The sequence below is a fragment of the Pelophylax lessonae genome, assembly GCF_965119305.1.
Source record: "Pelophylax lessonae genome assembly, chromosome: 5".
Classification (NCBI taxonomy): domain Eukaryota; kingdom Metazoa; phylum Chordata; class Amphibia; order Anura; family Ranidae; genus Pelophylax; species Pelophylax lessonae.
This window is the reverse complement of record NC_138772.1, coordinates 314,419,593-314,435,033: the sequence shown is the minus strand read 5'-3', so window position 1 is coordinate 314,435,033 and position 15,441 is coordinate 314,419,593. Positions and strand designations below refer to the sequence as shown.

The 15,441-nt window shown below is 47.1% G+C and overlaps 1 protein-coding gene across 1 annotated transcript in view; it reads right to left on the bottom strand.

Annotated features, from left to right (window-relative positions):
- Nucleotides 1-15,441, bottom strand: part of ZCCHC2 (zinc finger CCHC-type containing 2) — a 181,607-nt gene that overhangs the window by 108,753 nt on the left and 57,413 nt on the right. The window contains exons 3-4 of the mRNA XM_082259718.1: nt 11,458-11,534; nt 9,014-9,085 (exon numbers count right to left, since the gene is read on the bottom strand). Of these exons, the coding sequence (XP_082115844.1) occupies nt 9,014-9,085; nt 11,458-11,534 (149 nt within the window). The remainder of the gene's footprint in view (nt 1-9,013; nt 9,086-11,457; nt 11,535-15,441) is intronic.

Here is a 15,441-nt window from a genome sequence, read left to right as displayed (position 1 = left end):
AACACCACCTTAGGGAGAAAAGACTGATTAGGCTGGAGGACCACTTTATCCCTGTGGACCACCAAAGGCGGCAAATGACAGGACAGCGCCGCCAACTCTGCAAGCAGAAGCAATAGGCACCAGGAAGGCAACCTTCTGCGACAAGGAAAGCAGAGAAATCTCCCTAATATTCTCAAAAGGAGGCTTTTGAAGAACAGACAAAACCAGATTGAGATCCCACGGAGGTAGGGATCTCCTTGGAGGAACCAGATGACGCACCCCCTGAATAAAAGTGCGGATCAAGGCATTAGCAGCCAACGGACGTTGGAAGTAGATGGCCAAGGCCAACACCTGACCCTTGATAGTGCCCAACGCCAAGTGCTGCTCAACGCCTTTCTGCAAAAAAAAGGCTAAAACCCTAGCTAGAGAACAAGCGGGGGTGCAGCTGCAGCGATTCACACCATGAAATGTACAATTTCCATGTACGATAAAAGATCTTCCTAGATGTCGACTTCCTGGCCTTCTAAAGGGTAGGAATCACCGAGTCAGAGGCCTCTATCCCTCAACACCTTGCTTCCAATAGCCAAGCCAGTAAAGCCACCGACCGCAAAGCAGGATGGTAGATCGGTCCACGAGATAGTAGATCTTCCCGCAGAGAAGTCTCCATGGAGGATCCACTATAATTTTTACCAGTTTTGCGTACCAAGACCATCAAGGCCAGTCTGGTGGCACCCGAAGTACCGGAATGCCTTCCATCGCCACCCGGCAAAGAAACCTCGGCAGGAGTACGAGCGGGGGGAAGGCATAGATCAGGCGATACTGGCTCCAAGGAGCCACCAGAGCATCTGTGGCATCGGCCAGAGGATCCCAAGACCTGGCCACAAACCGCTGAACTTTCCTGTTGAGGCGGGACACAAACAGATCCACGTCCAGGGTCCCCCACGGGACACAGGAGATGAAACACCTCTGGATGAAGGGACCATTCCCTTGATCCAACACCCGATGACTCAGGTAATCCGCCTGCCAATTCTCCACACCCAGAATGAGAACTGCTCAAACACTGGCTTCCGCCCAAACCAGAATCTCGGCCACCTCCCTGGCCGCCAGAGCACTCTTGGTGTCCCCTTGATTGACGTAAGCCACGGTCATGGCATTGTCCGACTGAATCTGAACCGGAGAGCCACGTAGCAGACTCATCCAGTGAAGCAGGCAGAGCTTGATCGCTCTCAGTTACAGAAAATTGATAGGCAGGAAGTGCCCTGGGCACAGAGCTTCCCCAGCACTCCACCACAGCCCGACAGGCTGGCTTCCGTGGTGATTACCGTCCAAAACATCGGTAGGAAGGATTTGCCCTGGCATAGGAGAGGAGACTGGGGCCAACAAGAGAGAGTCGACTTGGAGAGATGGCGCAACCAAATCTTCAGGTCCAATGACTGGGGATCCCTGTTCCATTTTGCCAGAATCTCCTTCTGCAACAATCTCGAATGAGACTGAGTAAACGGGACAGCTTCTTAGGCCGAGACCATCAGACCCAGGGCCCTCATGCAGACCCGTAAGGAGGACTGATCAATCTCCATCAGCAACCAGACTGCCCTGTGCAACTTCTAAAGCTTGTCCAAGAGGAGGAAGACCCTTGCCAGAGTAGAGTCAAGGATCAGCCCCAGATAAGTAACCCGCACAGATGGTGTCAGAGCAGATTTTGAAACTGATGGTCCACCCGAACTCTTGAAGGGTCTGAATTGTGATAGAGACGCTGCCCAGCAGATCCGAGTGGGAAACTGCTCGCAACAGGATATCGTCCAGAATCCCAGATATCCCACAATTGAGATACCCCGCTGACGTAACAAGGCCAGCAAGGGGGCTAGGACCTTGGTAAAAACTCTGGGAGCCGAGGCAAGACCAAAGGGTAACGCTACAAATTGAAAGTGCTCCTTTGCCATCGCAGGAAACGCTGATGTCCCTCGAAAGTAGGGATGTGGAGATACGCATCTTTGATATCGATGGAGGCCAGAAAATCCACTGATTCAAGGATGCCACCGCTGACTGAATGGACTCCATTCGAAACTTCTGCACCTACACAAAGCGGTTCAAAGCCTTGAGGTCCAGGATTGGATGCACCTTGCCCTCCTTTTTGGGCACCTTGAACAGGTTTGAATAGAAACCTCAAAAGCGTTCCTGCGGCGGAACTGGCACATTCACCCCTTGAGCCAGATCATCTTGCACAGCCTCCCGCAGATCATGCAAACGCTCCGGAGACAGGTGAAGATTCGACTGAAAAAAACAGTCCCCTGGCCGGGACCAGAATTCGATCTTGTACCCGGAACAAATCAGTTTGCGAACCCAATCGTACTGAATGAAGGAAATCCAGGGCCCTGGAAAGAAGCGCAGACATCCCCACCCCTGAGATGGGTGAGGGTGCCCCTTCATGCTGAAGAGGACTTGTCTGCAGCATCGGACTGATTGGCCTTGGGCTTGCCCCAATGCTTTTTAGCCCCTCCAGAACAGCTTACCTTTTTCTTGCGTCCCTGAGGCACAAAAAAAAAAAATGTTTGTGAGCAGAAAAAGGAGGGACCCCGCTTAGTACGGGGTGTCTTACGTTTAGAATATTGAGGAAGAAGAGTACTCTTCCCGCCAGTCAAGCCCTTGATCAACTCATCCAAAGAGTCGCTAAACAAACGCTCTCCCAGAAAAGGGAGATCTGCAAGGGTTCTTTTAGGAGCCTGGTCAGCCCACCAGCTCTTCAGCCAAACCATGCGTCTCATGGCAATTCCCAAAGCCGAAACCGTGGCCACCAGGGGAGCAACATCCATAAACACATCACACTGGAATATCAGGGCTTGGATTACCTGGTACAATAGTTCCAGCTATTCTGGGGGAACAGTTGCAGGGTCCATAGACCCCCTCAAACCCCTAATCCATTCCGTCACCGTCTGAGACTAAAACAAACAGACACAAACACTGGTTTCAAAATGGAACCCGCCAGCACGTGAAGATGATGGGAAAGGAATTCCACCCCGCCTGTCCAACGGATCCATAAAGACTGGAGAATCTTCCACAGGCACAAGGGTAGATTTGTTTAATCTGGAGACAGGATGGTTCACTTTAGGAGGCCCCGTCCAGCGGTTGGAAACCTTTTCAGCAAAAGGGTACCAGCGTTTAGAGCGTTTTGGCACTACTAACACATGCTTAACGCACCGCCATTGATCATTCACAATATCGTGAAAAGTGTCGGGACAAGAGAAAACCTTGCCAGATTTGTGAGACTTTGGGGAGCCAAAAGCCACCCGTGTCCCTGCCTGTGTGGGCTCAGTCAGTCAATTGCAAAGTTTCCCATACCAAAATAATCAGGGCTTCCTCTAAAGCGCATTCCCACACAGCAACCAATGAGGACAGGTGCTCTTCACCATCTGACAGCGAGAACCGCAACCCCTCAGGTAGGGGAGCATCCAGGGAAACCTCATCAGCCTCTGAATCAGAGGACACCCCCAAAGCTGGAGAAGGCAGCAGCCGTTTCCAGCTATCAACCTTTTTCATGACTAAATCAACTTTTGGTTGCCAGGCTTTTCAGAGCGGCTGATATCGCGGCCAGTGACTGCAATCCGGACTGTCCGGGAATTGCACAGGATGAGTCTGAGGGTGACTTCACAGTACTCCATTTTGCAAGTTACAAAAAACGGAGTACTGTCGTTATAAGAGCGGTGATCGCGGTTCCCACCACCGATCGTGGCGGTCTGCCAAGTCCCCCTATAAACTATACTAAAGGCAGAGATATGTCCGCAAGGACCCTAGTACTGTACCACCTCAGAGAAAAGACCTCCTGAACGTTCCCAACAACATGGAGAAAGACAGGAAATAGAGCACAAAATGTAAGGTTACGCTGCACAGTGCAATGGGGAAAATTCTACATTGCCCACACTTAAGATGACGGCGCCCACGGCTTGCCATGCGGCCTGGGACTGACACTATGAAGGCCTTAAGGATCAACAACAGGAACCAGCAACTCCAAAGATACCCTGCCACCCCCCTCCCAGGGTGCCAGGCGCCCCAGACACATAGCACAAACTGATGTGCTGGGCTGTGTGTGTGAGGGTTAGGTCTGCAGGAGCAGCCCCGTGGGCATGTATATGTAAAACTTTGTACTAAGGTACTGCCTAGACTACGCCTGCAGGTGGCAGCATAACCCATACAGCTCATGAAGAGGAGGCTGCATCTGTCAATGGACGAGAGAGAAACACTAATGACAGCTTGAAGCGTTTTGTGGCCGAAGCTCATATCAACTGAGCCCTGAACACCTACCTGGTAAGAACTTGTAAAATGTGTATACTGCAGACCAGATGGTGGCCTTGAAAATCTGGGAAGCAGGTACTTGATGTTGAAAAGCCAAAGAAACAGCAGCCCTGGTGAATTAGGCTCTGATAGAAAAGAGGAACTCTATCCCTAAAGGTGTATGCCCTAGAAATTAGTTGCCTGATCCGCCTAGCAATTCTGTATCAAGTCTTGATTAGGGTTTGCAAGGCAAGAGGTTTCTAGAATAAAATGGATAAAGCAGAAACCTGTCCCTGGATGGTATTCAAGGCCAGACACTGGTCAAGACCAGGCTGAAGAAAGGACAAAAATTTGAGTTATAGATTTCTTGGGACTCCACTTCCTTTCCTCGCACCAGGCGAAGTAAAGTCTTTCATGTGCAATGGTAAATTTTACAGGAGTTTGCTCTGAGTAAGGTAGGAATAACAAATATATTAAAAAGGAAACCTCTATCCTTTAGAATTTGGGTTTCAACAACTACAGTTGGGCAAAAAAGTATTTAGTCAGCCACCAATTGTGCAAGTTCTCCCACTTAAAAATATGAAAGGCCTGCAATTTTGATCATAGGTATACTTCAACTATGAGAGACAAAATGAGAAAAAAAATCCAGAAAAATCCCATTGTCTGATTTTTAAAGAATTTATTTGCAAATTATGGTGGAAAAAATAAGTATTTGGTCAATAACAAAAAGTTCATCTCAAAACTTTGTTATATACCATTTGTTGGCAATGACAGAGGTCAAACAATTTCTGTAAGTCTTCACAAGGTTTTCACACACTGTTGCTGGTATTTTGGCCCATTCCTCCATGCAGATCTCCTCTAGAGCAGTGATGTTTTGGGGCTGTCGCTGGGCAACACAGACTTTCAACTCCCTCCAAAGGTTTTCTATGGGGTTGAAATCTGGGGACTGCCTAGGCCACTGCAGGACCTTGAAATGCTTCTTACGAAACCACTCCTTCATATCCCGGGCGGTGTGTTTGGGATCATTGTCATGCTGAAAGACGCAGTCACGTTTCCTCTTCAATGCCCTTCCTGATGAAAGGAGGTTTTCACTCAAAATCTCACGATACATGGCCCCATTCATTCTTTCCTTTGCACGTATCAGTCGTCCTGGTCCCTTTGCAGAAAAACAGCCCCGAAGCATGAGGTTTCCACCCCCATGCTTCACAGAAGGTATGGTGCTCTATGGATGCAACTCAGCATTCTCTCCTCCAAACACGACGAGTTGAGTTTTTACCAAAAAATTCTACTTTGGTTTCATCTGACCATATGACATTCTCCCAATCCTCTTCTGGATCATCCAAATGCCCTCTAGCAAACTTCAGACGGGCCTGGACATGTACTGGCTTAAGCAGGGGGACACGTCTTGCACTGCAGGATTTGAGTCCCTGGCGGCGTAGTGTGTTACTGATGGTAGCCTTTGTTAATTTGGTCCGAGATCTCTGCAGGTCATTCACTAGGCCCCCCCCCCCCCCCCCCGTGTGGTTCTGGGATTTTTGCTCACCGTTCTTGTGATCATTTTGACCCCACGGGGTGAGATCTTGCGTGGAGCCCCAGATCGAAGGAGATCATCAGTGGTCTTGTATGTCTTCCATTTTCTAATAATTGCTCCCACAGTTGATTTCTTCACACCAAGCTAGGGCTGAACGATAGTCGATGTGATATCAACTATCGTTCTGTGGGCGATATGCATATCGCCGAAGACACGATATTTAGCATTAGGCAGGGAGAAGTCGGGACTCGGGGGGAGGAGGACTCACAGTGCTGGCAGCCGACACATCCGTTTTGCTTTCGGCTGTGATCGGCACTCCGCCCCTCCAGCCCGATGCAATCCAGCCCTCCCAGCTCTGCCTCTAGTCTCCAGCCGACCATTACTCCGCCCTGCTCCGCCCATTGTCTCTCCTGGCTGCATCGGGGGTGCGCACGGGGGCGGGATCAGGCTGTAATGTTTTGTAAATGGATTCAATGGAGAGACAATGGGCGGAGCAGGGCAGAGCAGGGCGGAGTAATGGTCGGCTGGAGACTAGAGGCAGAGCTGGGAGGGCTGGATTGCATCGGGCTGGAGGGGCGGAGTTCCGATCACAGCCGAAAGCAAGGGGAAACTCGTTTCTTTGGGGAAACCGATAGACAACACCAGATCTCTGTCCAGGGGGGGGGGCAGGGGGGTTCGGGGGTGTGTGTGTTCCCCCGGCTGATCAGCTGACACCGGGCACACCGCACACACATCGCTTCCTTCCAGCTGTGCAGTGTCATGTAAGCTGAGCGCTGTTTGCTTTAGTCAGTCACCTTACCCTGTGAGAGCACAAAGCCCATTCTTCTCATTATTACTGTTCCTTCATGGTGTACACAGGCTCTGGTCATGTCGGGCTGTGTTCTTCTACCTCCTACCACCACTGCGAGTCCCGACTCTGCCTAATCCACACTGTCAGTGTCTTCTGCATTCCACCTAGAGAAATATCGCGATATATATAGTTGAAAACCAAATATCGCAATGTACTTTTTTTCCCAATATCGTGCAGCCCTACACCAAGCTGCTTGCATATTTCAGATTCAGTGGAGATTTGAATGTGACTATTTGAGGTTGTGGACAGGTGTCTTTTATACTGATAAGTTCAAACATGTGCCATTAATACAGGGAATGAGTGGAGGAAAGAGGAGCCTCTTAAAGAAGTTACAGGTCAGTGAGAGCCAGAAATCTTGCTTGTTTGTAGGTGACCAAATACTTATTTTACAGAGGAATTTACCAATTAATTCATTAGAAATCCTACAGTGATATATTGGATTCTTTCCCCCCATTCTGTCTCTCATAGTTGAAGTGTACCTATGATGAAAATTACAGGCCTCATCTTTTTAAGTGGGAGAACTTGCACGATTGGTGGCTGACTAAATACATTTTTGCCCAACTGTATATCTTTAAAGCCAGCAACTAAAAAGCAGGATGGATCAAGAGGCCCTGCACCAATAGCTCTGGTCTGTTTGGAAGAGGCCAAGGCTTGGTTACCAGAAGTTTGAATATGTCTGTGTAACACGTGCTTCAGGGACAATTTGGTGAGATGAGACATCCCCTTTTCTCCTCTGTTCTGATCCCTGGGTTTTTACAATTTTGTTCAGTTAAGATTGGAGACTAGATTGTCCACATCTTTTCCCCAGCTTTGACCAAGATTTCCAGTTCTAGGACATTGATGGGGAGTTTTGAATCCTGTCCAGGTCCCCAAACAGGGAGTTGTAATCACCACCCCATCCTGTAGGGCTGACATCAGTTGTCCTCGTCACCACCTTCAAGGGCATGGGAAAATCTTCCCAAATCTAGAGCAGATCCACAAAGTCAGGGAGAGCTTTGTCCGAATTTGCTAGTTTAATGTCAGGAGTATGTTGGATTAACAAGGTTTGGAGTGAAACTGGGCAAAGGGGACTGCCTCAGAAGGAGGCTACTATCAAGCCCAGATCCCTGATGCAAACTGAGGGGTGGCGTTTTGACCCGAGTCTTCGTGTGGGACCATAAGGAAGCAACCTTCTCTTGGTGAAAAAAATATTACTTAGGATGTATCGAATATTAGATTCAGGTACTGCAGATGGAGTGAGGGCTGGGGAGCAGCCTTTGGAAAGTTGATCAAATCAAAGATTTGCAAAAACTGAATAAGCTAAGGAGTCTTTCAGTAGGAGATTATCCAGGTAACCTGTGACATGAATGTCCTGTGTTCATAGGAGAACCAGAAGCTGGGCAAGCAGTTTTGTGAACACTCGGGGTGCAGAGGAGAGTCCGAATGCTAGTGCTACAAATTGAAAGTGTTAGTCTTGGAATGCAAAACAAAAAGCGTTGATGTGAAAGATGGGGGTGTTTAGATAGGCATCCCCCATATGTCTATTTATGACAGAAATTCCCATTGTTTTAGTAAAAGCAAAAACAGATCATGGAGATTTTATCCAGAATTTTGGTACACAAAGAAATCTGTTTAGAGATTTTAGGTTATATGGTGTGGTCTGGGGGGCCTTAGCAAGTTTTTTGCCAGTGCCCATTCATCTGACAGTAGAATACAAGTCATGTGTCCTGTCTGATTTAAAGCAGTCATTCACCCAACTGAAGTTGTCCTCTCTTGCCTCCATACCCCTTTTCTCTCTTTGCAATAGACTTTATTTAAGCACTTCATTTGTGCTGCAAAACAGCACTTCTGCTCTTTTTGCTTAGGGAAGACGGTCACTGCTCCAGCACATGCGCACATGTGCCACAGGGCTCAGATCCCTAGAGAGCCCTGCAGCACATCTGCACATTTACTGGGGTACCCGCTATCTGGCCATGGGCTGGTTTTGCTATGTAAAGGCCGCTAATAGGGAAACTGGAAACCTCCCGTTTTTGCATGTGCAAATCATTTAAATCTGGACACACACCAAAAAGGTGGCACTCGAGGGGGCAGAGCCACTTAACAAGGAGGACTGAAGATCCACTTTAAGATACATTTTACAGGATGCTGTGGGTGACACCACTACATTCAATGATAACACCCAACACTTCTATCACAACAGGATAAATCCTTAAATCTTTGTAGCATTGAGTCCTTGGCTTCAAAACGGAATTGTTTAGTAACAACCAAGCAATTCATTTTAGGAGGATGTCAGCAATGAAAGCTTGTGCATTTCTTTCCCTCAAATATAGGCCAGATCAACAAGTGTTCGTAATTTTGCTTTGTGAGGACATATGATTATTTTTACAACATCAGAAAATGGGCAATACCGTTAACAGGAATTCCACCAACTCCCGATATGACTTGGTTACTGAAGTTTTGGAGTTATCGGACCAGGTCACCTAAAACAAAATGAAAACAGATATGCTTAACCAATTTGGTACCAGATGTGTTTCCATTCTGGAGGCTTGTCAGTTCTGTTCCTTCAAACTTTTGTCATCTAACATTCTATAAACATTTTTTGTTCAGGACAGCAGAGAATTTATTTGCTCAAAGCAGCTTTGCTGCTTCTGTCTCCTCTATTCCTAAAGAACAGCACTTATGCTGGAACATGTAGTTTCGTTGCTTCATCTTGCAAGGCTCTGCTGGTGACGGTTATCCCAAAAGACTTGTATTCAAGACTGATTAGGCACCCGCTGTTGATTCAATTAGCTAGACACCCAGCTAGACAATCTCCCTTTCAAATTAGGTGCCTCATTCCTTCAGGTATTGCCTGAGCAACAATTAGTGTCCCTAGCACCAGGTCCCCCAGTAACTTGGGAGTCTTCTCCAGAAGGAAACTTCTCAAACGCCCCGATTCTTCCTAGTGTCTGACTTTCCGAGAGGATTTTGAGTGACCCCCTAGTGCTTCCTTCCCTCGCTGTCTTTTCAAGAAGAGTCCTAGTGTCCTACTTTCTGAGACTCCCAGTGTTCCTGTAGGGGACTCTTGCCTACTCTAACTCTTAGCTCCTAGTAACTGCCAGCTAAGCTGAATAAGAAAATGGCAATCTGGGAATCGTCTGAAACTAAACACATTCACCTTCAGCAGCTGGGAAGAAGACAAGGCCGTTCTTTAGACTCTGTCTCTGCCCTTTCAAGGGCCCTCATCTTGGCTGTGCAGGCAGGTTGGGTTTTCCCCAATCGGTATCAATAAGTATCATTCTTTTTCTAGAATCCTTGACCACACCTAAAAGTATCCTGTGTAACTGCATTCACTATGACTTAATAAAATGTTTACTCCTGTGTTCCTGTAAGCTACTTCTGTACACCCTGGAGCCTAGCACCCCAATGCTGCGAGTATCTCCTATTTGCATTCCTACCTGCCTGTAGGGCCAGCACCTCAGTGGTGGACTGCACTGCTGCCATTCCTCCAAGTTCAGTTTTCCATGCTTTCTCAGATCCTTGTCTGTGCATCCCTTGTACCTGCATGGGTGCACTCTCCAAGCACACTACCATCTACTGTACAGGCTGCATTAAAAGGTCCACAATCCTTAATCATTTGTGACAGTCCTCTTCATGACAAAATTGCATTTTCCAGTAAGAACGCTCTGATAAAACATGACCATTTTGCACACAATCCTAAAGCATTCCAATTAAAATCATCATCTGAACAAGGCCACAATACAGAATGACAAAATATAAAATGAATGACTGATCAATTGTTTAGATATATTACAGCTGAAATGCTGGACCAAGCCATAGTTTCCCAGACACTGACTGATTTACTAAAGGAGTTGGAAATGTTTACACTAAATTATGTGAAGATTAAAATCAATTAGCCAATCATGTGAAAAGAAACTCCATATTTAGTTTTTTTCCATCTGCATATGATGGAACAATTGAGGTGAATATCCCAAAAAATCTATTTTATGAGCATTTCTCAAATCCTTTAATAAATCAGCTTCATTGTGTTAATTTTAGTCCCTACATCATCTCACTTATACCCAGCATGGCAGTTGTGGAAGCTGAAGTAAAAATAAATTGCTTCGTAACTCTTTCTCAGGTTTCCTATGATATTACTTATGCTACTTAATGTCAGTGTCCAATTAAATCCTCTTTCCTCAGCGTTGATCCTACTCACTTCTCATCCTGATAAATAGGGGGGCTGAGGGGTTGTGGCTCCCACTCAGATCTGTTCACATAACGACTTTGCTTCCTGGCATGTGGTTGCAACATTTCAATGTGGAATACCCATTGAGTTTGGGAGCATGTGAAACATTACACCTATATTTATTGTAACATGCTCCAGCATGAAGATGCCTATTACGATGTGTAGTTTTGCTGTCATGGTTTGTCAAGCAGGTGGTGCCAACCTACAGCTAGAATTTAGGCCCAATCAGCAGGAATTAAACAAAATTCTAGCCATATATGGCCACTTTAAAAGAACACTTCATTTTGATTTAGAAGATTTCTTCTGTTGCATCTGTAGGCCGGAAATGCAGGGTAATTTCCCTAAAAGTATATAGACTACTCAAACCAGTATTAAACCAAAAAGCAAAAAATATTGAAGCTTGCTATTTTTTTTTTATTTTTATAGATTTTTTTTTTATAGATGTAATGGCTGCATTCATTTTCTTAGGCTTGCTTTCCTCCAATTTTTTTTTTTTTTTTTTTTAAAAAAGAACATTTTCAGTTTTCAAAAGAAAGTTTTTAAAGGAGATGGGACAGACCATTTACAAAGACTAGGAAAAAGGAAAATACATGTAAATCATCATGTGGAAAATGATACACCCACCTCAAAAGTGTATTCCGAATTCTTTTCAGCTCTCCTCCGCTGCACATATTTAAAACTGATGTTCTCGATGTGCACTGCTGTAGATGCAAAACAAAAAAAATTAGGAAATTTAGTGCATTCTACAAATACCATTTTTTTTTTAACATATTTCAGTGATGTCTTAGGGTCCTTTCACAAGGCCGCTCCGCTGCTTAAGTCCGCTGCGGGACTTTTTTTTTTTTTTTTCACGGAGCGGATGACATTTGTGTCATCCGCTCAGTGTGCCCGCATATCATCCCATCCGTTTGCGGATGATATGCAGACATAATGCAAGTATATGGCATTGCGGATGTCAGCGGATGACACCGCTGACATCCGATTTTCCTTCCTTTCCGTTTTTTACACGGATGAAAAAATAGGGTTCTGTTCCATTCGAAAAAACGGAACAGAACTGAAAGGAGGAAAATCGGATGTCAGCGGATGGTATTCCGCTGACATCCGCAATGCTTTTCACTTACATTATGTCCGCAAATCATCCGCAAACGGATGGGATGATTTGCGGACACACAGAGCGGCCGTGTGAAAGGACCCTTACTTTTAAGGTTATAGCTTTTAGACGTTAACTTGGATTTGGATATGGCCCAAAAACAGCCTCAAAACTGCCTTTATAGCCTACAAATAATATTAGACTCACGTTTCAGGTAGATTCTTCACATCACCATTAGGTGTACCACACAACTAGTTGAGCCCAGCTTGCTCATATTTGTGCATTGCAGTCACATGCCAATCTTCCTAATAAACCTTAAAAAGCACCAACATGGCTGTATACAATAAAAATGGGAATTTTGACACCGTAAAAAACAGTTCTCTAAAGTTCATTGACAGACATAGTTCCTGATCTTCATAACCATTGGGTTATACTGCCACCTACAGGAGAACGACAATCTGAATAACTGTCTGTCTAATCCATCTGGAAACGGTCACAGAGGAAGCGAACAACCCTTTCAGGGGCCCATCCGTGAGCAGAAATAGGGAGTCTGACTTCCTAAAAAAAAATAAAAAACTCCGTAGCTGCCAAGTACACCCTAATTGCCCGGACCACACGGCCAGGCATGCAAGGCAATTCCCTTTGGATGTTTAGGCCTGGGACATAGGGAAGGCAACATATTGTCTCCGATTTTTATTTGAATGAAGACAATGTAAGGAAGGGAATCTCCCGAAGATTCTCAAAACGGGCCTCCTGGAGGATAGAAAGCACCAAATTGAGGTTCAAGGTGGCAACAGAGCCCGCACTGGAGGAACCAAAATGTCAGACACCCTGAAGAAAGGTATACACCAGGGAGTGTGTGGCCAAGGGTCGTTGGAAGAAGACTGCCAAAAGCTAACACCTAGCCCTTGATGGTACTCGAGGCCAATTTCTGTTCAACACCCCGTTGAAGGAAGGTCAAGATCCAAGCCACGAGAAGGCGCGAGTATGAACGCCAAGAGTCCCCTTTCCCCCTGTGAGACCCTTAATTATTTCATCAAGGGTAGCTTCAAACAGGGGATCTCCTTGAAAGGGAAGATCAGTCAAGGCCTTTTTAGAAGTCTGGTCTGCAGATCAGCATTTGGGCCAAAAAACACACTGAAGGACCACTGCTGAAACAGAGAGCCAGGCCACTAGGGAAGCCGCATCCAGAGAGGCATCACAGATAAACCGTTGCCCCTGGGCAAGTAGGTCCGTAAGCTCAGCAAAAGGCAGGAGGGAGCGGTTCTCCCTCCAGGTCATGGCGTAAAACCTTAGCCCACTCGGTCAGAGTTTGCGACACCAGGGCAATGGTGAATACCGGCCTCAGTGCAGAACCAGCCAGAGTGTACATATTGCAGGCCACGGCCTTCCTGTCAGCTGAATTCTTAAAGGCCAGGGACTCTTCAACCGGAATCATGGTTGCCCTGTTCAATCTGGAACCCGGAGGGTCCACCACCCGCGGAACAGTCCACTTCTTAATAAGGAACTCTTCAAAAGGGGTAACCCCTAGGAAAAAAAAAAATCGCCCTAAGGGGACGCTTTGGTCGTCCCCACTCATTAGTGACAATTCTGCCAAAATAGGCGGGGAAAAGAAACACCTTTGCCGCTCTGGATGGCTTGTGAGTGCCAAAGAGAACCTGCGTCTGTCGCAGATGTATCCTCCATCTTCAAGGTCTCATGCACTGATACCATCAATGCTTCCACCTATCCTTTTTTTTGTGTGTGGTTGCAGATGTGGAGGAATCATGCTCACTATCAGAGGATTCCAGGTGCGTGGTCACAGACCCAGCAGGGTGACCCACGTCCGTGGCAGCCAAATCAGATTCAGGATCGGATGAGACAGACAAGGCAGGGGGCGCTTTTTGCTAGCCCGTGGCCCAAAAGCCACCTACACCTGGGACACAAAGCACTCCAGGACTCCAGGATAAGTGCATCGATGGATGGTTGGGAGTCGGGACCCGGAGGGCCCTGCAGCCTCAGGTGGGGGAGGTTTGCTCCAAAGACTCCATGAGTCACCAGGGGGACCCCACAAAAAGTGTAAAACCAGTGGATAAGAAAAACCCCCACCACGCTGGAAGCACCCCCCTGGTCGCCAGGCACAAGCACCAAGCGATCCTCAGCAGAGAGGGAGAGAACCCCACCAGACTCGCCACCCAGCAGAAAAAGGGAAACCTGCAGCCACAAGGATAATCTGTGCAGCGATCAGGAAGTAAAAAAAGATCCATGGGTCAGCACCATGGGATAAGGAGGGGCTCCCACTGCCAAAATAGCCACCCACAGGGCTCCACTGTCAAGACCACCGCTATTTTTAATGGCAAACCACCGCAAAATGGCCGCCAGACTACACAAACATGGCCACCATGCAAAGAAACACAGGCTACAGCAAAATGGCAGCACCACCAGGCATCTCTGGGCCTAAAGGACACACCCAGGCAGAACAGGCCCCCCCCCCCCACAATCGCCGGCATTGCCCCCTGCCCCCACCTCAGGAGGTGGACCAGACCACCTACACAGCCCCAGCATAAGTGGAGGAGGGAGGTAGGATGGGGACAGATGAAAGGGGGTATCTGATTGGAAGGCGAGGAACCCAGGGGTCCGACTGTCCCAAGGAGGGGCCAACGTCCACCCGAAAACCCTCCATGGGGAGAGGGGGGGGCAGCTGCTCACCATATCAGGAACCAGGTGGGCACCACTCCAGACAGAGCCTCATTAAAATTGAGGGGCTGGGGGCCAAGAGGAACGCTGCGACTCGGGCCGAGACCTGGTTGTATGCAACCTCGTGAGGGCATTTAACTCGCAGGTCAGCCCAGTGAAGCCATGTCGTGGGCGACCTAGGGCAGAGCTGAGGTTTGCACGCACTCGTTGGCCGGACTGGGCGACATGATGGATAATCTAGATCTAGTGGCCACCCAAGTCTGGCCAGCGAGTGCGTGCAGACCTCAGCTCTGCGCTAGGTCGCCCACGACATTGCTTCACTGGACGGGGGCTAACCTGCAAGTTAAATGCCCTCGCAAGGCAGTTGATTGTAGATCTCCCAGGAAAAACCAGGAGAAAAAAGTTCTATCTAAAAAGAAAAAAAATTGCCAGGACCAGAACCAGGAACATAAGTTTTGCTTATTTTGTTACGCATTTGTGGTTGCACCCAGCACCAGGGTGGGAATTTCACTTCCATTTTTTGCTGCATTGTCAGGATTGTTTTGTTGGATATTTTTAAACAGGCATATTAATTGTGTGACATATTAATGTTTACACCCAGCACATTATTGGGTATTTTACCTGGATTTTTGCGTTTGCATTATCAGGACTCTCTTATGTTGTGTATTTTATATAGAAGTTGGTCATTATTCATATATTTTGTGTTTACACTTTAAAGCACCTATTCTCATTGGTTAGCGCACCTGATATATACACTTATAGTGGGGATTAACACTTTGTATAAAACATAAGTACATAAGAAAAAAGTCTGCTGCAGAAGCAAAATATCTCTAGTATAAGAA